General features: G+C 28.6%; 3 protein-coding genes across 9 annotated transcripts in view; 2 read left to right on the top strand and 1 right to left on the bottom strand.

The window, feature by feature from the left end:
* Window positions 1-4,141: 4,141 nt before the first annotated feature.
* On the bottom strand, window positions 4,142-11,054 carry LOC123260323. Of its 7 annotated transcripts, none has more exons than XM_044721346.1 (5): window positions 10,685-11,054; window positions 10,395-10,588; window positions 9,233-9,354; window positions 6,268-6,453; window positions 4,142-5,506 (listed from the first exon to the last, which is right to left on the bottom strand). In XM_044721346.1, exons 3-5 carry the CDS (start codon window positions 9,326-9,328, stop codon window positions 5,318-5,320), a joined length of 471 nt encoding a protein of 156 aa, XP_044577281.1. In that variant the 5' UTR covers window positions 9,329-9,354; window positions 10,395-10,588; window positions 10,685-11,054; the 3' UTR covers window positions 4,142-5,317. The 7 variants fall into 7 exon arrangements, with proteins under 7 accessions (XP_044577281.1, XP_044577277.1, XP_044577279.1 ...); XM_044721342.1 differs by having other exon boundaries at window positions 9,233-9,388; window positions 10,685-11,045; XM_044721344.1 differs by lacking the exons at window positions 10,395-10,588; window positions 10,685-11,054 and adding exons at window positions 9,452-9,453; window positions 9,527-9,892 and having other exon boundaries at window positions 9,233-9,388.
* Window positions 11,055-13,821: 2,767 nt separating this feature from the next.
* LOC123260324 overlaps window positions 13,822-21,139 on the top strand; it is a 20,313-nt gene continuing 12,995 nt past the window's right edge. Inside the window, exons 1-3 of the mRNA XM_044721348.1 lie at window positions 13,822-13,849; window positions 13,933-14,139; window positions 19,775-19,930. Of these exons, the coding sequence (XP_044577283.1) occupies window positions 19,790-19,930 (141 nt within the window). The 5' untranslated portion in view covers window positions 13,822-13,849; window positions 13,933-14,139; window positions 19,775-19,789. The remainder of the gene's footprint in view (window positions 13,850-13,932; window positions 14,140-19,774; window positions 19,931-21,139) is intronic.
* LOC123260322 lies at window positions 16,128-17,013 on the top strand. The gene is made up of 2 exons (XM_044721339.1): window positions 16,128-16,831; window positions 16,933-17,013. Exons 1-2 carry the CDS (start codon window positions 16,134-16,136, stop codon window positions 16,934-16,936), a joined length of 702 nt encoding a protein of 233 aa, XP_044577274.1. The 5' UTR covers window positions 16,128-16,133; the 3' UTR covers window positions 16,937-17,013.

Genomic DNA, 21,139 nt, shown 5'->3' with positions numbered 1-21,139 from the left:
TAGTGTAAACTAAGATGATAGAGTTTAACTAAGATAATAGTCTGTCATGTGTTTACCGAATTTCAAATATTTATTTAATCAGTAATATATAAATTAATCACTCTAAAATGTTTCATTGTAATTTTACAGATAAAAATTTTTGGAGTAGATCTTGATGCTAAACAGCTTTACAAAGCTAAAGATGTAAAAACCATAAGACAGTGTGTAAACAATGTTTTGAGAGCATTTTGGCCACTTGAAACCCGAAAAAGATTGGTTTTGTCAGATAGAGCGGGAAAGCCTGCTAACAGCATTACAATTCAACAAAATGAAATTGAAATGATCAAAAGTAAGTAGTGTTGATGCAAATTTCAAAGACAAACTATCCACAATTAATAATTATTAAATTTTTCATTTATTATGATGACACTGACTTAAAAAATTAAGTCAATTCATATTTGATAAATAATCAATTATATTTTGAAGTTAATGATTCAATAAGAGCAAATTTTTCATAAAAAAAAATTTCTTTATTGCTTTTTTTTTTGTTTTAATTGGCTGCGTTCAGGCTTACTAAGTTCTGAGCAGGGCTGACTTTATCAACCAAAAAATTAATTTTAGACACACTTAAATGAATATACTTTGCATTGTTTTATTATAGATTTTTTAAAAAAATAATAAAGTTACTTTAAGTTGTTGCTACAAGATATGCTGAGATCTACCAAGAACTTAGTAAACTTGAACACAGCCAATTGACTTAAACTTTTATTAAAAGAAATTTATTATTAAGTGAATGATACCTATGAGAAATCGTGAAAATGTACTTAACCATGATTAAAAAAAAAAACATTTAAAGTGATTGAAATTGATTGAAAAAATTTAGAGGTTTGATTTTTATTACAATATAAATATGCACTTCGCATTGAGAAATTTTTCTTAAATCTTTTTGTCTAACTAGAGAAAGAAATATCGAAGTTTGAAATACTTGAATTCATAACGATCAAATTAAAATAATAATAATAATAATGACAATAATGCAGTCAATAATAATTTTTAATTCGCAGAAAAATTAACTGTAAGAAATGACTGTTGTTGAAAGATTGATAACGTTGTAAAATATTTTTTTTCGTAATATTTAATTCTAGGCTTTAGATTAACGTGATTAAAAATATTTTTACATATAAATTTGTATCGTATCATTATTGAATATTCAATAATAAATATTTATTCACATTCATTTGCTACTAGTTAGCACTCCTCAAAAACATAAAAAATTGCATTTAAACTCATTATAGAATAAAATTAACTCAATCTTTTATTTACAGAAATCTGTAAGCTTCTCCAAAAAGGACGTAACTTTGACAAAAAAGATCCAGATAATTGTATTGAAAATATAAGATCCTGGATTGATGCAGTGTTAAAAAATGATAGAAGGCCACTACTGACAGAGGAACAAAAAAAAAGCCAGGAATGAAAAAGCAAAGCAGTGGCGAGAACAACAAAAGTTACCCCCAACAGAAGGAGGTAACAATGTAAGCGGTCGAAAGAGACAACGGAAGACTTCTAAAAGTAATAAACAAGTCCAGAAAACTGTTTAACCACGTAGTTAAAAAAATTAGATATATCTATCCCTAAAAATATAATCTCATTTGAAAACTTTAATATTCTATACTGCCATGCTTAGGAAGAAGGCAGTAATTTCACTTACTGTTTTTCCATATATCTAATGTTAAATTAACATTGGTTAGATAGACAAGCAGTAAGTGAAGTTACTACCTTCTTCCTAAGCACGGCAGTATAGTTTACTTCCATTATTATTGAGTGCTTTTAGTTCGTCTAAAATACGAATCCAAGTTCTTAAAAATCTTCTTAAATATTTTATATTGTCATTAATGTTCTCAAATAGTTTATTATATATTAAAGTGACTGGAAAATTTTATTTTTTTTAATTTTTGTATTTTTGCAAGATAGAGAAATAAAAATAAAGATATAGACAGGATTATTCATGCATTTATTAAGAACGATAAGCTTTATAACGAAACTATTATTGATTATGAAAAAAATCAAAATACTTAAAAAAATGTCATTTTAAATGAAAAATAAGTTATTTTTTTTTATCTTGTACTGTTTTATGAATAAATTTTAATGTTTATACCTTTTGTATCTATCTATTATAGTTGTTTTGTATGTTGGAACACTAAAAAAACATCAAAAATATAATGCTAATAGTAAGTTATCTTTTCATGAAGCTAAAGAACTGTATTGAATTTTATTAAAATAATAAACGTTCTGTTACTAACACATTAATATATTTTTCTATCGTAATCAATCGGTCTATATATACAGAAATTTCTCCAAAAACTTTAAACTCAACGTAATATGACTACTCATTTGAACTACTAACATTAAGAAATTTCCATGATCGGATCATTCACTATCAAACACAAAAAAATATAAGTTATTCTGGCCAAATGAATCAATTTCAAAGTTAATTTTCTAATTTATCTTAGACGTTTTATTTTTTTTTAATTCCTCGAGATCTTTACAGTTTATAACTGGAATAATCGAAAATTCTTCTACAACTTACATATTTTGTTTCCTAAAAACTATGTAAGCATTCAAATATTCTCGAAGTGAAAATAAAAGTAATATCTATCTAACATAGGAAGTTTTTAACGCCAAATTGACTACTTTTTACTTCGGGTTCTTTCGATTTAGGTAGAAAAAAAAACATCATATTCAATCGAACCTATATCTATCGTTATCTTAAAAATTTTCTCAAAAACAGATGATATAAAAAGTGATCACTTTCACCATTTTTGGCTAAATTATAAACTCCTAAAAATTAATTTCTAGCTAATCTGACATAGAAATGATTCCGTGCACCTGTTTCAAGAAAAATTTGTAAGGTTTTCTTTAAACAATGAAAATTAATTGAAATTAGTGATATTCATTAAATTTTGTAGGTAATTGAAAATGTACAATTTTTAATAGAATTCCATGAAATCATTTAAGTTACTGTAGACACATAGTGTAAATACGATAGTAACATGCGGCGTAAAGGCGATATACCCACAGGTGTAAGATCAGTATTCAAAATATTTCTTGAGACCTACATTACTATTCATCTCATTAAAGTTTTGACTAAATAACTATTTTTAAATTATTTTTTACCGTAAATATTGTGTTATGCTTACAATGTGAATAAACCGTGCATTTACTATAGATGTACAGAGTATTCATAACGAGTACACACAAGGTAGTCTCCGTGAATACATTCAACATCATTCCAGGGAAAGTCGGTGTACATATGAAGTAAATAAGGAGTTAAATTTTTAGTGTAATGTAAGTGTCAATAGCTGGTAAATTTTTCACAAATACACGGTGTTAATTGATCTTTTTTTTGGTGTAAACTGAGTGTAATATTATTACACCGAGTTTACAACGTAGCACACGGTGTAAATGGATCCGCTAGGGTGAATTTTAATAAAATCTCTTATAACCATTGTGGAAAAATTTCTCGGATAAAAGTAGGTAAATAACTTACAAAGTGAAAGTAACAGTTTATGAATGTTTATTTTTATTTAAAAAGTCGAAAAAAGTCTTACAAAGTCGGAAAAACTCAGAATTTGATATAAAAATTCGGAGTAATTCCAAAACTTCGGACTCTTTCAGAAGAGTTATTCAGTGTTAATAAATCTTTCTGCCGTAAATTTCAGCGACTACTAAAAGAATTATTCAGAGTTTTTTTGACTTATTAAAATTTTATGAAGAAAATTTGGAGCGGCTACTGGAAGAGTTTTTCTGACTTATTAAGATTTTATGAAGCAAATTTGGAGCGGCTACTGGAAGAGTTTTTCTGACTTATTAAAATATTTTACATACAGTTCAAGCAGCTGCAGAAAGAGTAATTCAGGGTTTGGTATATAGTTCTTGAAATTTATAGCTGACTATTAGTGCATTTGTTGTGAATTATTGCTTTGGAAAAATTATATTTCTCTATGTAAGAGACTAATTTGATTAAGTAATTAGAAGTATTACGGTAAGTAACATTATAAATATTTATATTAATGTAATGTGAGCATGAGCATTAAAATTGAATTATATTTAGTCTTAAATTTATATATATTTTAGTTTGGAATAATTAATTTATAACACCAAATTTTTTTTCTTATATGATATTAATATTTTTAATTTAATATCGAACTCAATTATTGAGTAATTAAAAATTAATTCATAACATTAAAACATTTATATTTTTGACAGAATATTGCTTGATAGTAATAAACTTCACTAAATTAATACAAAACATTTCTAAACAGAAATAAGTTAAATAAATGACAATACAAAAAGAAGATAAACACTAAGTAGTTCTTAAAATGATTTCACGATATTCTTAAACATTTCTTAAATTATTAACTTAATAATAAACAATTAAGTGTTTTTAATTAGCCGTTGTAACAACTTTTAAACATACAAAACTTTATAAATTTAACGTTCTTTTCTTTCTTCTTAAATGCAAAAATTACACCTCAGCTGAAGCCGGTTAATATTTTTCCTTAAAGTTATACTATTTTTTGGTTATTACATATACTCAAACATAGATATCACATATGAGTTATCTAAATACAAATAATCTAGAAAAAATCTTATATTACTTATACAAAAGCAGAAAGTTATCAATAAACCAAATTTATAAAAAGTAAGCATATTTAGTAATAGAACAAAGTTGATTATAAAAAAGTTATTCATTTTTTTTTATTTTCTTAACAGTCAACCGATATTAATTCTAAATTATATCTCCATTTAAAAAAAAAGTAGATTTTAAAAAAACCTTAGCTCAAAAGGTATTTTAAAAGAATAATTATAAAATTTTAATTTTTAATGAAAAGCTTACTCTCCTTGTTTAATTTAATTGTTTCCCTTTTGAAAACCCTAATTTCTTCTTTGCTGACGTAATGGACTCACCCGAATATTTATTCATTTTAGCTAATTCAAATCCTGTTCTTTCTTCGGAATAATTCCTATCTATCAAAAACTCCTCGAAACGGTATGATAGCAACTCTACTTTTCTAGGTGTGAGAGATTTTCTATCACCAGTGTAGCTTTGCTTCCTGATGACTCTTTGAGCCAGTTCTGCAGTCGGCCAAATAGCATGTGCCATTCTTATTATGAATCGTGATGGAGTATCAGCCGTGTTTGCATCACGATAAGCTGCACTAGAAATATAAAAGTCATCATCTAACAGGAACTGATCATTTTGTAGATAAATATCATTATCATTTCGGTTGCGTCGTTGTTGTTGTTGAGTCTCCAGTAAGCGACGTTGTTGTTGTACTCACATACGGTGACGCTGTCGTTCTAATTCTTGACGTTCCAATATTGCCTGTTCTTCTTCTTTTAATCTCTTTTCTTCAAATTTTCGTTGCTGATGTAATTGTGCTAGATGATTGTCTAATTGAACATGTTTATCCGACGTTATTTGAATTTTTTCTTGGCCATTCTCTGGTACGTCTATATTACCACTCTAAACATAAAATACATAAATTAAGTCAAAACACATTAAAAATTGTTAAATAAATAAAAAAAAATTAATAAACAGAAAGGAACTTTCTTTTTTAAGAAAAAAATGATTTATTTAACAGCAAAAAAACTTGACATATTATTGAAAATGCCTGAATGAATTTTACTAATTTCAACTTACGTAGTTTGACTTTTTGTTTTTTATTTTAATGATTTATTTTGAAAAAAATAAACTAAACCTATTTTATAGCAAAATGACTATAATTTCACTTTATTATACCTAAATAGTCGTTAATTATTAAATAATAGTTTTAGTTCATCAATTATATTTATGTTTAATTAATTGAGTGTAATTTGACACGGTTTATCATTAAGTGGGTATACCTGAGATAATTAACGAGTGTTGCCTCTTTTTATGAAACTCGATAGAATTATTGGGACTATTCAGTCAAGCTAAGTACTGAGTAAACTCATTAAAAATAACTAAAACAAAAAATGCTTAGACTATACACATTCTTACTAAGTTCACTCAGTACTCAGTTCGGCTAAACACGATTATTGTTTATATAAAATTCTAGGATAAAAACGAAGGTGAGCAGTATTAATTTATTTTGTTATTGTCTTTACAAAAATAAACTTAAATGCAATCGAAATTGGAAAAATTTTATGTTGAAATTTAAATCTTTCAATTGAAAATTAACAAGAAATTTTTTTATTTAAGATTTAGTAATCATATAAATTGTCAAGATTAAGAAAAATAAATACCTTACTGGTTCCGGGTTTAACATTAAATTTTGTTGAATTAACTGAATTTGGCAGTTTTTTAATCATTTCGGCACGTGACGATTTTCGATTGTTTGTCTTCTCGGCCCCTATAAACTTACGATCACTATGGAAATCTCCGATAACATCTTCTTCATCATTCGTGGTCTCATTATCGGATACATTTTCCTAAAAGTAATTAAATAATAAATTATCAACTGAATACATTTATTAACTGTAAAAAAGTTAGTGAAACGATCGACTCTCTAAGCTATTCCGAACTCAAAGAAATAATTTTTGTATAAACATCGAGCTCAAAAGTTTGGTACATATTTCTCGAATAATTTTAGGAAATTTTCTAACGATAATAACTTTTGGTCAATTTTGCCAATTTATTTTTAACAGTTCTCTGTAATTTCCAAGATAATTATTTCTAAAAAATTTATTTACATAAAAATGTGCAAATTATGTAGTAATAAATTGTTTCTTCATACATGAAAAACCGCATGGATTGCCGCAAATCAGATTAAAATCCAACGATGCGTTAAAAAGATATTGCATTTTAAAAATAAAAAAAAAATATTCAAAAATTATTTATCTAAATAAGCTTTAAAGCAATTGAAATTCTTTATTCGGTTGAAAGAAGTTGATTATTTTTCACTCTATCGATTTACAGATCCGTAAAACTCAATAGTAGCGAAAAGTTTCAGAGCTAGCCTCTAGTGTCTAACGCTTTTTTAATTGTTTCCTTTCAAATAAATGGATGCGCAATAATAAAATTAAATTTTAGATACATATAAACTTTTTCAAGTTAACGAATGATTTTAGGTTCAACTTACATCGAATTTTCAGATTTCTCTAATTATTTATAAGCACCAGTTAGAATTAGAAAAAAATTCTTAAAGAGAAGTTAATTATTGATAAGATATAACATCACAAAAATTTTTCGTTATTGGTTACAAATTCGTTTTATTACTGTAAAGAATACTCCGCGGGATCGCTACGGTACACACACTCTGTATTTTTGAGAAAAGTACACCTCATTAACTGAATTTTCTGTGATTTTAAATTTTTATTTAAAAACTTATATAAATTATTGTGGATTACTAATACTCGAAAAATTAATATCATCCAGTTTAGTTATGAATTTGTATGTTTATTTTTAGGAAAGATGATAATTTATTATTTAGAATAATTCGTCAACATTAAATATTTATCAAAGTTATCGTTAGCTATGACTATTCTCATATAAAAAATGAATATGAGTAATATTCATCTAATATATTTGAACGGGTCCTCATTTTAGATTTTAATGATAATAAATAAATTTATTATGGTAAATTACTTTGGTGTAATTTTTAAATAAAAAAAAAAAAAAAAAAACTCTTTTCTAATTAATGTAGAAACTCATTAGTAATATTAGTGATTACTTATTTGTCATAACCTACATTAATATCATCTTTTTAAATAATTCTATTTCCATTTATATTCACAAATGTAGTATTTTGAAATACAAAAATAATAATTTTTATAATAAATATATATATTTTTTTTTCTTTTATTTATAATAATTCTTTGCACGACTCTTAGTGCAAAGCATTAAAGAGTGCTTAGAGATGACCCGAATTTTTTTAGTTATTTTTCGCACCTATTGTTATCTCTTAACAATGAAATGAACTTTATGAGTCGTTGTGTACTTTTGGATTTTCCAAACTAGTTTATCTTTAACTAAGAAATTAAACTCTCTTGGTCAAGTTATTGAATATACGTCATTGATTACAAATTTCATGTTCTAAACTGTCATACACTATGGGATTTATATATATGAGGTATTCCGTGCCAAATCGACTACTTTTGAACCCGACCCCTTTAGATTTAGCTAAAACTTTTCTATTCTTTTCTACCCATTGAAAGAAATTTTTGAGAATTTTTTCATTCGACTTGAGTACCTTTTTTTTTTTAATTTTTGATTTTGAATGAGCTTTTCGGAAAAATAAACAAAAAAAAATAAATATGATTAATTCTGTAAAATAATCGGTTTTTTTTTAGTAAAATCGTTATTTTTTCAAAGTTGGTCACTTTTTTTTTTTTTTTTTTTTTCTCAAAAAAAACTTCAATCAATTTGACAACTATTCCCGCTCATCCCGGGCAGGGCCGATTTTTTTAAATATTTTTTTTATTTAATTGAAAAAAAAATTGTGAAATTTTCTAAAATAAAAAAATGATTTTTTTTCAATTAAATAAAAAAAAATTTGCTCTACCCGAGATATGCGGGAATAGTTGTCAAATTGATTGAAGTTTTTTTTGAGGAAAAAAATTTAAAAAAAAGTGACCAACTTTGAAAAAATAACGATTTTGTTAAAAAAAAAAAAAAAAAAACGACTATTTTAAAGAATTGATTATACTCAATTTTTTCGAAAAGTTCTTTCAAAAATCAAAATTTAAAAACAAAAAGGTACCCAAAGGTCAATTTCAAAAAAAGTTATAACTATTAAAAAATAAAAAAGCCATTTTTTTGAAAAATTCTTAACGTTTTTTGGGTTGGATAAAAAAATTTGAAAAAATTCTCAAAAATCTCTTTCAAAGGGTAGAAAAGAATGATAAAGTTTCAGCTAAATCTAAAGGGGTTGAGTTCAAAAGTGATCGATTTGGCATGGAATACCCCATATGGAAGTGTGATATTCATCACTGAATTACAAAAATTCAAATATAATAATATTGCTGAGCAAAAACTACCATTTGAGAAATTCATGATAAATTCTTCTGTAACATTTGATTTTTTTTTTCTTATCATCCGTAGGTAGCATTGTTACAATTCAAGTATTGAGAAAAAATAAAAATAATGAAAAATCATTATGGGAATTTGATAATTACAAAATTATAAAAAAAAAAGTTCAGTTTCCTCTGGCAAAATCATTTGCTAAATTTATATAAATAATGGACTATAATTTTAAAGAAAAATAAATACCTTACTAATTGAAGATTTTGCATCAAATGTTACTTTTTGTACTGGATTTGAAGTGTTTTTATTTTCTCTAACAGCTGACGATTCTCCATTGTTCATTTTCTTAGCTCTTGTATCCGTGTTTTCTGCATCATTTGTGTTCATATTATCAAACAAATCCTGTTTATAGTAATTAAATAAATGATGAATTAAACATTTTACAGTATTATTTACGTAACTCACATCTAAAATAACCATAGGTTTTTAATTTTTTTAATTTTAAAAAGGCTACAATTACATATAAATTTATAGATTTACTTCATTTTCATAAGTAATATCTAAAATCGTTCGAAGAATAAAGATATTAAGTTTGAATGAAATCGACAAGAATTTATCTGCAAACAATATGATGTCTTTAAGATCTGGTAACCATGTTAAACTGTTTTTAAAGACGTGATATTGCTGACTGAATTATTGATAGTATTAAGATATTAAGCAAGATATTTCCGAAAATATATTCATTAAGAAAACATTTAGCATTTGAATTTTTATGAGATCTGCTAACAACAAAATGTTGATTATTGATAGGAATAATGTTATAAATAAACGTGTAAATAATTGGCAAATAGTTTCAAATACAATTTATTAATAAGAAGAAAATATTATACGTAGTAACAACTTAATGGTTCAAGAAACACTAACTACTTACAAGTAGACAGTAATACAATAATCCCTATTGGTATTTATGAGTAACATATTAAATTCAGATAACTATATAAATATATAAGTATGCATGTTTGCTATAGTGATTAAACTTTCAACACAAAAATTATTTAATATCGATAGATAAAGTTTAAGCTACTGCACGACTTTGACGACAAAAAAAATAATAAATAATATACGATTCGTTTATGAGAAAAAAAAAAAAATTTTTGTTTTAAATTTTAGTTTGTTATTTTCTAAGTTTGATGAATGTTAAAAGTTAAGAGTTTTTGGTTTCGAAAAATATTTAAGGTGATAAATCATTAAATTTAAATAGTTTTAAAAATATGGAAATGATAGAGAATATATTCTCTTTGACATTCAAGACAATTTGACAGTTGCATAAACAACATTCAAATTTTTTTCAAATAATTATTCTTTAAATTTATATTAATGCTATAATATATTAAAAATTAATTATTACCTCGTCTGATTCGGGTATTACGTCAAACTTCTTTTGATTATCTGCTTCTGGTACTTCTGCTTTGTCGTGATTATCCAAGTCTCGATTTTCTTCGTCAAATTCAATGTCTTTAGGGGAGCTTTCCCTAATATGTGTTGCTGATTTATTAGCTCTTAAAATATCATCAACTTTTTTTTTCTTTAATGTAAGTTGACCTTGTTTTTTATTTTAAAAAAGTAAAAAAAAATTATATTCAATTAAAAATTCTTCGATATTGAACAAAGGTGCTTAAAGTAATTTCTTATACTTACTTTTCTGTTTCTCTTAGTCTTTGTTAAATCTGTTTCTTCCTCGCTTGAAGAAGATGATTCAAGTGATGATAGATTTTTAATTTCAGGGATTCTTACACGTAACTCAGGATCTTCTAATTCTTCTACTGAATCTATAATTTATTATACTTTAGTTAAAAAATGTTGCACACATAGATATTAAATTATATTTTTTTAACTCTACAAACAAATACAGCATAGTGTTTTTAGCAATATAACGATTCCTGTATTTTCCAGGCATTCGCTTTAAAAATATTTTGTCAGTTATACTCTGCAACATAGATATCGTCATGGCGACCCCAGGAACCCAACACTATCTCAAGATTTATTTTTGTATTATATGTATTATTTAATTTGTTTATTTAGTTAACTTTGATTAAGGTGTGTTTTATTATTTTTGTTATTCGTGTGACGCACCCGGCGAATTGAGTATGTTATGCCGGCTGAGCCGGCGCAGAAGGGCATTAAAGAGCCGAAATTTATTGTTTATTTATATCTGTTGTCATTGTTTTTTTTTAAATGGTTAACTAAAGACCATATATAGGTATAAACCTATATGGAATTTGGAATTTTGCCGATAAAATCCGACGAAGGAAAATTATTTTGCCCCGCGCATATCGTTTTTTGGGCATAACGAGGATTGTTTATTACAATTATTGTTAAGTATTTATTATTTATGTTTAATTTTGATATGCGCTAAATGTCCTTCAGGATAGGCTCGAATTTTGGAGAGTCCAAAATCGTAAGAATTGGCCTGGAGAACGGCGTGTAAATTATTTAAGTGCGCCGTAGGATGGCTGTAAGAACGCCAAAATTATTCTAAGTCCCGGGCAAAAATTAGTGAGGGAAATAATTTTGTGCAAAATCAATTATCGAAAATAAAAACTTAGAATTAATTGACGTTTTTCGAGCTTCCAAACCTGGCGATAGGTGTCTAAAACGATCCTTCCGTTTCGTTGCAAGTGACTTTTTGGAAAAATGACAAAGTCCCAAATTTATCGCGGAAAAGTCAATCCAGTACCACTGAGACGATTTCCCCTGTGGAGGCTATCCAGAAGGGAAAAACTCTAAGGAACTCAAGTTACCCAGAGTACGACTGTACCAAGGTAAGTGGAGCTCATCTCTTAAGGGTATTACGGACTCCCCGTACTCCGACCTTCTGTCAGGGTGCGGCAGGTGATCATAGTCGAGTATGAGGGATCGAGCTGGAGGCTATCCTCTCGATCCTTGGGGACGACGATTAGGAGGTCGAGGAAGTCGGCTAGATACCTCGACTTCGGGGACTTGGGTGGCAGCACCGCGGGAGAAGGGAGTTGGAGACTATCCTCTCGTTTCTCCGGGGGAAGTATAACTAAACTAGATAACGGTTGTAAATATACAAAAGAGTTTTTTGTGAAAATTCTTTATAACTTTTTCAGGCGTTCAGATTTTAGTAAGATAAAAATAAATTATAAAAAAATTTGGATTGTAATTTCTGGTTGAACTTTAGTGGCTTTTCGAAAATGGAAGAAAAATAATAGGAAGACGACAGCACATGTCGTTCAATTAGCCACACGTACAAACTCGTACGTACGTTATATATAAAAGTTCTCAAAACTTTTAAAAGAGATATTACACGTATGGTAAATTAAACTATACAAGATGTAATCCAAGCTACAGTTTATTTTGTGCGAATTTATTTGAAAATGTTCATAAAATTCTAAAAACAATCGTTTTATTAATTGGTTTTCGTAACTATTATCTCTCAATTATATATTCAATAGCTTAATACTTGACTATTGTTAGAAAGTTTGAAATGAAATTTCGAGTAATATTTCAAATTTTTTTCGTTGCAGCTTATCAACGGGGTCTAGCGACACATTTTGTGTAAGGTAAGTAGTAGGGATATGGAACTGAGTGTCACGTAGGGCAACGCCAGGCGCTAGTTGTCACTTGTTAGCTCAGTGTACGATAGTCTACTGTAAAAAACGCATCTTATTTCTGTGTATGGATAATTTAATTATTTAATAAGGTAATATTAATAGATATTCAATATGAGGTATGCATTAGTAATGTTACCACCCGATTCAAAAAGCAGATTAATTTTAGAAACCGTATAAATTTCTAAATTCGAAGAATATGATACAACTACAAAAAACAAAATCTTTCGCTATAATGACGGTGAAACCAAGTATAAGTGTGTTATTCTTCACGTGTCCGGTAAGTACTGAAATTAGATTCATACTATTTTATTGATTTAATTAATGTTTGAAAAGATAAAATACGTACAAATGTAGAAAAAATTTTGATTATGTAATTGTAGAAATGGTAAATATCTAAAAATCGTTGAATTTTTGTAAAAAAGTTGCAATCTTTACATGCTTTAACTTTATAGTGTATTTTATTTTTATTGATGATGCTAATTAACATTGAAACATTCAATTAGCATATTGAAAATTTTCTAAAAAAGTTTAATTAAAAATTGTTTTTATTCATTTTTTGAGGTTACATGACACAGTACATCCAGACTAATCTATTTTTAAACAACACCTTATTGTTAAATTTATTTGTGAAATTTTCAGTTATTGATGAATTCTTCTGGTGTTTTAATTTCTGAGGAAATAATATATTAATGTCTATGATTTTTTGTCTTGTGCTAAGAAAATTATTTAACTGAAATAATTAATTTATGCACTAATGAATTTGAATTTGAATTATGCAATCGTTGACAATAAAAATAGATGCGAGTTGTATAAAAAATTCATTCAAAAATTTATTAAATGTCAATGAATTAAATATTGTATTTTACCATGAAATGAAAGATTAATTCATAGCAATATATTAAATGATAATTATTAACTGGAAATGAAATACGTTAGATGAGTATAACCGACAAAATATTTTTGAAGCGAATGCCTGGAAAATACAGAAATCGTTATATTGCTAAAAACACTTTGCTGTATTTGTTTGTAGTTAAAAAAATATAATTTAATATCTATGTGTAAACATTTTTTAACTAAAGTATAATAAATTATAGATTCAGTAGAAAAATTAGAAGATCCTGAGTTACGTGTAAGAATCCCTTAAATTAAAAATCTATCATCACTTGAATCATCTTCTTCAAGCGAGGAAGAAACAGACTTAACAAAGACTAAGAGAAACAGAAAAGTAAGTATAAGAAATTACTTAAAGCACCTTTGTTCAATATCGAAGAATTTTTAATTGAATATAATTTTCTTTTACTTTTTTAAAATAAAAAACAAGGTCAACTTACATTAAAGAAAAAAAAAGTTGATGACATTTTAAGAGCTCATAAATCAGCAACACATATTAGGGAAAGCTCCCCTAAAGACATTGAATTTGACGAAGAAAATCGAGACTTGGATAATCACGACAAAGCAGAATTACCAGAAGCAGATAATCAAAAGAAGTTTGACGTAATACCCGAATCAGACGAGGTAATAATTAATTTTTAATATATTATAGCATTAATATAAATTTAGAGAATAATTATTTGGAAAAAATTTGAATGTTGTTTATGCAACTGTCAAATTGTCTTGAATGTCAAAGAGAATATATTCTCTATTAATTCCATATTTTTAAAACTATTTAAATTTAATGATTTATCTTAATATATATAAATCTCGTGTCACAATGTTTGTCCTCAATGGACTCCTAAACCACTTAACCGATTATAATAAAATTTGCACACCATGTGCAATTCGATCCAACTTGAGAGATAGGATAGTTTAAATCTCAAATTATAGTCGCAATTTTAATTTATTGCTAATTATTTGTCTGTTATTATTTGACAGTCACAATTATCTGTTAACTCCAAATGATTCTAACAGATGTCGATACCTTTCGACTGGGTTGAGTAAGTAACCAATAGATGGCGCTGCTATGGTAAATCTACGAACGTGTCATATAAGCTACATTTTAACAGCATAATTACCACGTATTGTTGACGCTATAAAATTAATTAAATTTATTTAGTAGTGAACGAAATACCGTATAATTCAATTATTTCCACTTTTTAAATTTTTGGTGTTAGCATAGCCGGCCACGTGTTACTTAGACTGAAGTGTAAATTGCATTCATATTATAATGAAGATAATACAGTAAAATTAATCCTGTTTTTTACTTATTTGTGCTTCATTGATCAAAACTTTATAATTTAATTTGAATATATGTATGTAAGTATTATCACATAATTATAAAATTTAATTAAAATGTCAATGCAAAAATGATACACAATTTCCTACACTTTTTCAATAGTTGTACAAATATTTTTTTTTATTGTTTTTATTTAACCTCTATTAAAAAATATTTAGCACTTATTATTTCAATGTGCTATGATAACAAGTTTTTCAGATTTTTTTTCTTATATTTAAACGATTAAATTAGTATTTCAATTCTTATTAAAATTATTATTTAAACTCTATAATTTAAATATGTACATGTCAGTATTATCACATAATTATAAAAGTTAATTAGAATGATTTTCAATTTTTTTTTTCTCATATTTAAACGATTAATTTATTATTTTCAGTCAAATGCCACGGAAAAAATCTAAACTCAACAACGCGAGCACCAGAGAGGCTTGACGCAAACGTATTAAACGAGCCCATCAGTTGGCAGAACAAATTGAATCAAGAAATCCAGCTCAAAGAATCAGGACAGCAGAAGGTCATGCACAAGAATCTCAAGAACAGTGTAACGAACGTCTTCAAGAGAATATCATAAGAACAAGAGCAGCAGGAGAACGAGACATAGCCACAGTAGGAGCACAGGAACAATAATTTCAATTTATACATGTAAGTAATATCACATAGTTTTATAAAAGTTAATTAATATATCAATGAGAAAATGGCACAAAGCTCCCCATACTTTTTCAATAATTGTACAAAAATTTTTATATTATTTTTATTTAACCTCCATTGAAAATTATTTTGCACTTATTATTTCAATGTGCTATGATAACATGTTTTTCAGTTCCTCTTTCTAATATTTAAACGATTAAATTATTATTTTCAGTCAAATGCCACCGAAAAAATCTAACCTCAACAACGCGAGCGGCAAAGGGTCACGACGCAAACGTGTTGCAAGAGCTCAGCAATTACCAGAACAAATCGAAACAAGAAATGCAGCTCAAAGAATCAGAACTGCAGAAAGTCGTGCACAAGAATCTCAAGAACAGCGTGACAAACGTCTGCAACAGAATATTACGAGAACAAGAGCGGCACGAGAACGAAACATAGCTACAGTACGAGTACTAGATCGACAAAGGCAACGGATCAGCCGCTCATTAACACGTGCATCATTCGTTCGGCTTGCCTTTGAATATGCACCAGATATTAACTACTCAGCGCATTCAAAAATTGCTATCGGTGGAATGGATAAAGTATGTCAATATTGTCAGGCATTGAAATTTTGGAATGAAGCAGCCGGCATGTGCTGCGCATCAGGAAAAGTTGTGCTGTTACCTGTACCCGCTCCGCCGGAGCCTTTATTATCCCTTCTTACTGGCAATTCAGATGATTCCAAATTATTTTTGCGTAAGATACGCAAATTTAATTCTTGCTTCCAAATGACGTCATTTGGGGCAACTAAAATTTGCGATCGTGCATCCGATGGACGTAATTTTGAAACTACATTCAAAATTCAAGGCCAGGTGTACCATAAAATCGGATCATTGATGCCAATGCCTGATAACAATCCGAAATTTCTTCAAATTTATTTTATGGGCGATTGTGAAGAGCGCGTGACGACTCGGTGCCTGTATAATTTTATTGAACAAGCAGAGGAAAGAGCAATTGTGATATTATTGGAAAATTTTTTAGAAGATCACAATCAACTAATTCAATTGATCAAAAGAGTTTCGCCACGACTGCAAAATGACAATTATCAAATCGTCATAAAAGCCGACAAAGTACCATTAGGTGAACATGCTGGTAGATTCAACGCTCCAACTGTTGATGAGGTTGCTGTTATCATGGTTGGTGATCCAGTTGACAAAAGATCTATAAAAATTACACGGCGAGACAACACTGTCAGTACGATTTCGGATCTACACCGTTCATATGACGCACTACAATATCCATTGATATTTTGGCAAGGACAAGATGAATATCACCTTAATATCAAACAGTATGATCCAAATACCGGTAAATTTGACAATTATCTATTTACTTTCTTACTGTACGTATAGATTTTAATTTCGTATTGCATTTTATTTTTTATTTTTTTAGGTGATTACAGAAATAATAAAGTTAGCTCAATGAACTACTACGCACACCGAATAATGGTTAGACAACATCAAGACAATTATATCCTTCGATATCTTCAGCTGTTCCATCAATACATTGTTGATATGTATGCTAAGGTCGAAAACGAACGCTTGCGATTCCTTCGATTCAACCAGGCAAAACTACGATCGGAAGAATATATTCACTTACGAGATGCTGTTGCTGGAAACATCGATGGAAATTTAAATCCCAATGACATCGGTAATGCTTTCATTTTACCTTCAAGCTACATCGGCAGTCCACGGAACATGCAGGAATACATACAAGATGCGATGACTTACGTACGTCATTACGGCCGACCGGATTTATTTATTACATTCACATGTAATCCGAATTGGGAAGAGATACAAACTTTACTATTGCCAGGACAACAAGCCATTCATCGTCATGATTTAATTGCACGTGTGTTTAAACAAAAATTGAAATCCTTAATTGATTTTATTGTTAAATATTCAATTTTTGGTATCACACGTTGTTGGCTGTATACGATAGAGTGGCAAAAGCGAGGTTTGCCTCATGCCCACATTTTGGTTTGGCTTAAAGATAGAATCCGTCCTGAAGAAATCGATCAAATAATTTCAGCCGAAATTCCAGACCTATTAATTGATCAAGAATTATTTGATATTGTCATCAAACACATGATCCATGGGCCATGCGGTGCTTTCAACATGACGTCACCGTGCATGGAAAATGGAAAATGTAAAAAAAACTTCCCAAAGCCGCATACGAATGACACGATCACGGATATTGATGGTTATCCAATGTATCGCCGCAGAAGTACTGAGAATGGTGGCCACACATTTACAATGCGACTGCCGAACTTTCCAAATCAAGTTGAGTTTGATAATCAGTGGGTGGTACCATACTCACCACTACTTTCAAAAACTTACAAAGCTTATATCAATGTTGAGCTTTGCAGTTCTGTTAAATCAATTAAGTATATTTGTAAATATGTAAACAAAGGCGGTGATTTGGCCATATTTGAAGCAATCCACATTGGGGGTAGGCTGTCATTAAATCCGCTCTTGAATCATTTCTACATCCCATAGAACAGATTCTTACCAAATTTGGAGTCTATAGGAGCTACAGATCGGAAATTTAAAATTTTCATTGTTAAGACCCACCCCCGCACTCTTCTGTGGAGTGGGATATCGTAAAATTCGTTCATAAATTATTTTTACATCACTTACACAAAATTCATACAAAATTAGGAGTCTGTAGGAGCTAGAAGTCGGAAATTTTTAATTTTCATTTTTAACGTCCACCCGCGCAATCCATATTGGGAGTAGATTGTCGTAAAATCCGCTCTTAGATCATTTCTACATCACATATAGGATATTCCTACCAAATTTGAAGTCGATAGGAGCTATAGGTTAAAAATGGGAATTTTCTATTGTTAACACCCCCGCAACCCCCCTTGTGGGAGGAATTTCGTAAAATCCGTTCTTAGCTGACCTCTACTCGGCGAAAGGAATATTCCTACCAAATTTCAAGTCGCTACGCCTTATGGTTCCAGAGATATCGTGATGAGTGACTATCTATATCTATAGAAAGTCTCCTATATATATATATAGATAAAATTAAATGGAAATAATAAATCTGATAAATTTTTATTTTGTACCTATTGATTTCTGCTTAATATCAAGTGTAAGAACATTTTAATTAATTGTGTTCAACGTACTTCCCCTTCAAATCTCAATCCAGTGAATTTGTATACCAACATCAACATTTTCGTCTTTGTTCGTAAATAATTTCATTGTACTAAAGGGTTATAGTAGTAGAAAGTCAAATAAGGAGATCACCATATTTTTTTACAAATACCATCTGTGTGAAAAAGCATACTGGACTCCGTGACTAATGTTCTCTTATTGTTCCTCTTAGATTGTTTACTATAATGTAATATAACAAAAACTTTAGCCACAGCAACGCGTGGCCGGGTCAGCTAGTCACCTTATATATTTTTCGAAACCAAAAACTCTTATTTTTTAACATTCATCAAACTTAGAAAATAACGAACTAAAATTTAAAACAAAAATTTTTTTTTTTTTTCTCATAAACGAATCGTATATTATTTATTATTTTTTTTGTCGTCAAAGTCGTGCAGTAGCTTAAACTTTATCTATCGATATTGAATAATTTTTGTGTTGAAAGTTTAATCACTATAGCAAACATGCATACTTATATATTCATATAGTTATCTGAATTTAATATGTTACTCATAAATACCAATAGAGATTATTGTATTACTGTCTACTTGTAAGTAGTTAGTGTTTCTTGAACCATTAAGTTGTTACTACGTATAATATTTTCTTCTTATTAATAAATTGTATTTGAAACTATTTGCCAATTATTTACACGTTTATTTATAACATTATTCCTATCAATAATCAACATTTTGTTGTTAGCAGATCTCATAAAAATTCAAATGCTAAATGTTTTCTTAATGAATATATTTTCGGAAATATCTTGCTTAATATCTTAATACTATCAATAATTCAGTCAGCAATATCACGTCTTTAAAAACAGTTTAACATGGTTACCAGATCTTAAAGACATCATATTGTTTGCAGATAAATTCTTGTCGATTTCATTCAAACTTAATATCTTTATTCTTCGAACGATTTTAGATATTACTTATGAAAATGAAGTAAATCTATAAATTTATATGTAATTGTAGCCTTTTTAAAATTAAAAAAATTAAAAACCTATGGTTATTTTAGATGTGAGTTACGTAAATAATACTGTAAAATGTTTAATTCATCATTTATTTAATTACTATAAACAGGATTTGTTTGATAATATGAACACAAATGATGCAGAAAACACGGATACAAGAGCTAAGAAAATGAACAATGGAGAATCGTCAGCTGTTAGAGAAAATAAAAACACTTCAAATCCAGTACAAAAAGTAACATTTGATGCAAAATCTTCAATTAGTAAGGTATTTATTTTTCTTTAAAATTATAGTCCATTATTTATATAAATTTAGCAAATGATTTTGCCAGAGGAAACTGAACTTTTTTTTTTATAATTTTGTAATTATCAAATTCCCATAATGATTTTTCATTATTTTTATTTTTTCTCAATACTTGAATTGTAACAATGCTACTTACGGATGATAAGAAAAAAAAAAATCAAATGTTACAGAAGAATTTATCATGAATTTCTCAAATGGTAGTTTTTGCTCAGCAATATTATTATATTTGAATTTTTGTAATTCAGTGATGAATATCACACTTCCATATGGGGTATTCCATGCCAAATCGATCACTTTTGAACTCAACCCCTTTAGATTTAGCTGAAACTTTATCATTCTTTTCTACCCTTTGAAAGAGATTTTTGAGAATTTTTTCAAATTTTTTTATCCAACCCAAAAAACGTTAAGAATTTTTCAAAAAAATGGCTTTTTTATTTTTTAATAGTTATAACTTTTTTTGAAATTGACCTTTGGGTATGTTACGTGTGAGCCTACACCTGGTTATTTACCTGTCACGTAAACAGACCTCCGGACTAGCTCAGCGTCTCACTGAAAAATATTTAGATGTTGATAAGAGGGTGGGTCGCGCAGTGAATGAAGAATACTCGTGAATTACGGTACTAATTGTTTATTGGGCGTCCCCAAAGCATGGGAAATGCCCGAAATGGCCCTGAGAGTCTCTTTCACAAACTAATTCTATTTATGAAAGCAAATCTAATCCAGTACAATAATCCATTTGATGCAATACTTTTGATTCCATAACTAAGAGAGAGAAATGGGACAGCAACGAGAATGAGAGTCTTAGGAGACAATTAATCACGATGCAAGACAACTTGGACTCGACATAGATTCGGACAGACTAAAACGACTGACTGATTACAAGAGGCCGCTCCTCCTGGAGGTCCCAGGTTTACGTAACCTCGGTCGCGGATGCCGCCAAACACCTGTATCACTGCGCGGATGTTTTGTCGAAAACTATCCACTTAGGATAGTTTCCGTAATTGTTTTGAAAATTATAGTTAATTTGGGATTAGGATATTAAATAAATTGTGTGTCGATTTGTAGGGGAATAAAATGAAGATTTATTTATCCCCAGAGGAGGAAAACTCAGTTGCACTGAGAAAAAACCTCCTCGAATGAAAAAATGTACAAGTAAGAACGCAAAGCGTGTAG

Source organism: Cotesia glomerata, linkage group LG3 (assembly GCF_020080835.1).
Source record: "Cotesia glomerata isolate CgM1 linkage group LG3, MPM_Cglom_v2.3, whole genome shotgun sequence".
Classification (NCBI taxonomy): domain Eukaryota; kingdom Metazoa; phylum Arthropoda; class Insecta; order Hymenoptera; family Braconidae; genus Cotesia; species Cotesia glomerata.
This window is presented reverse-complemented; position numbering and strand designations above follow the sequence as displayed.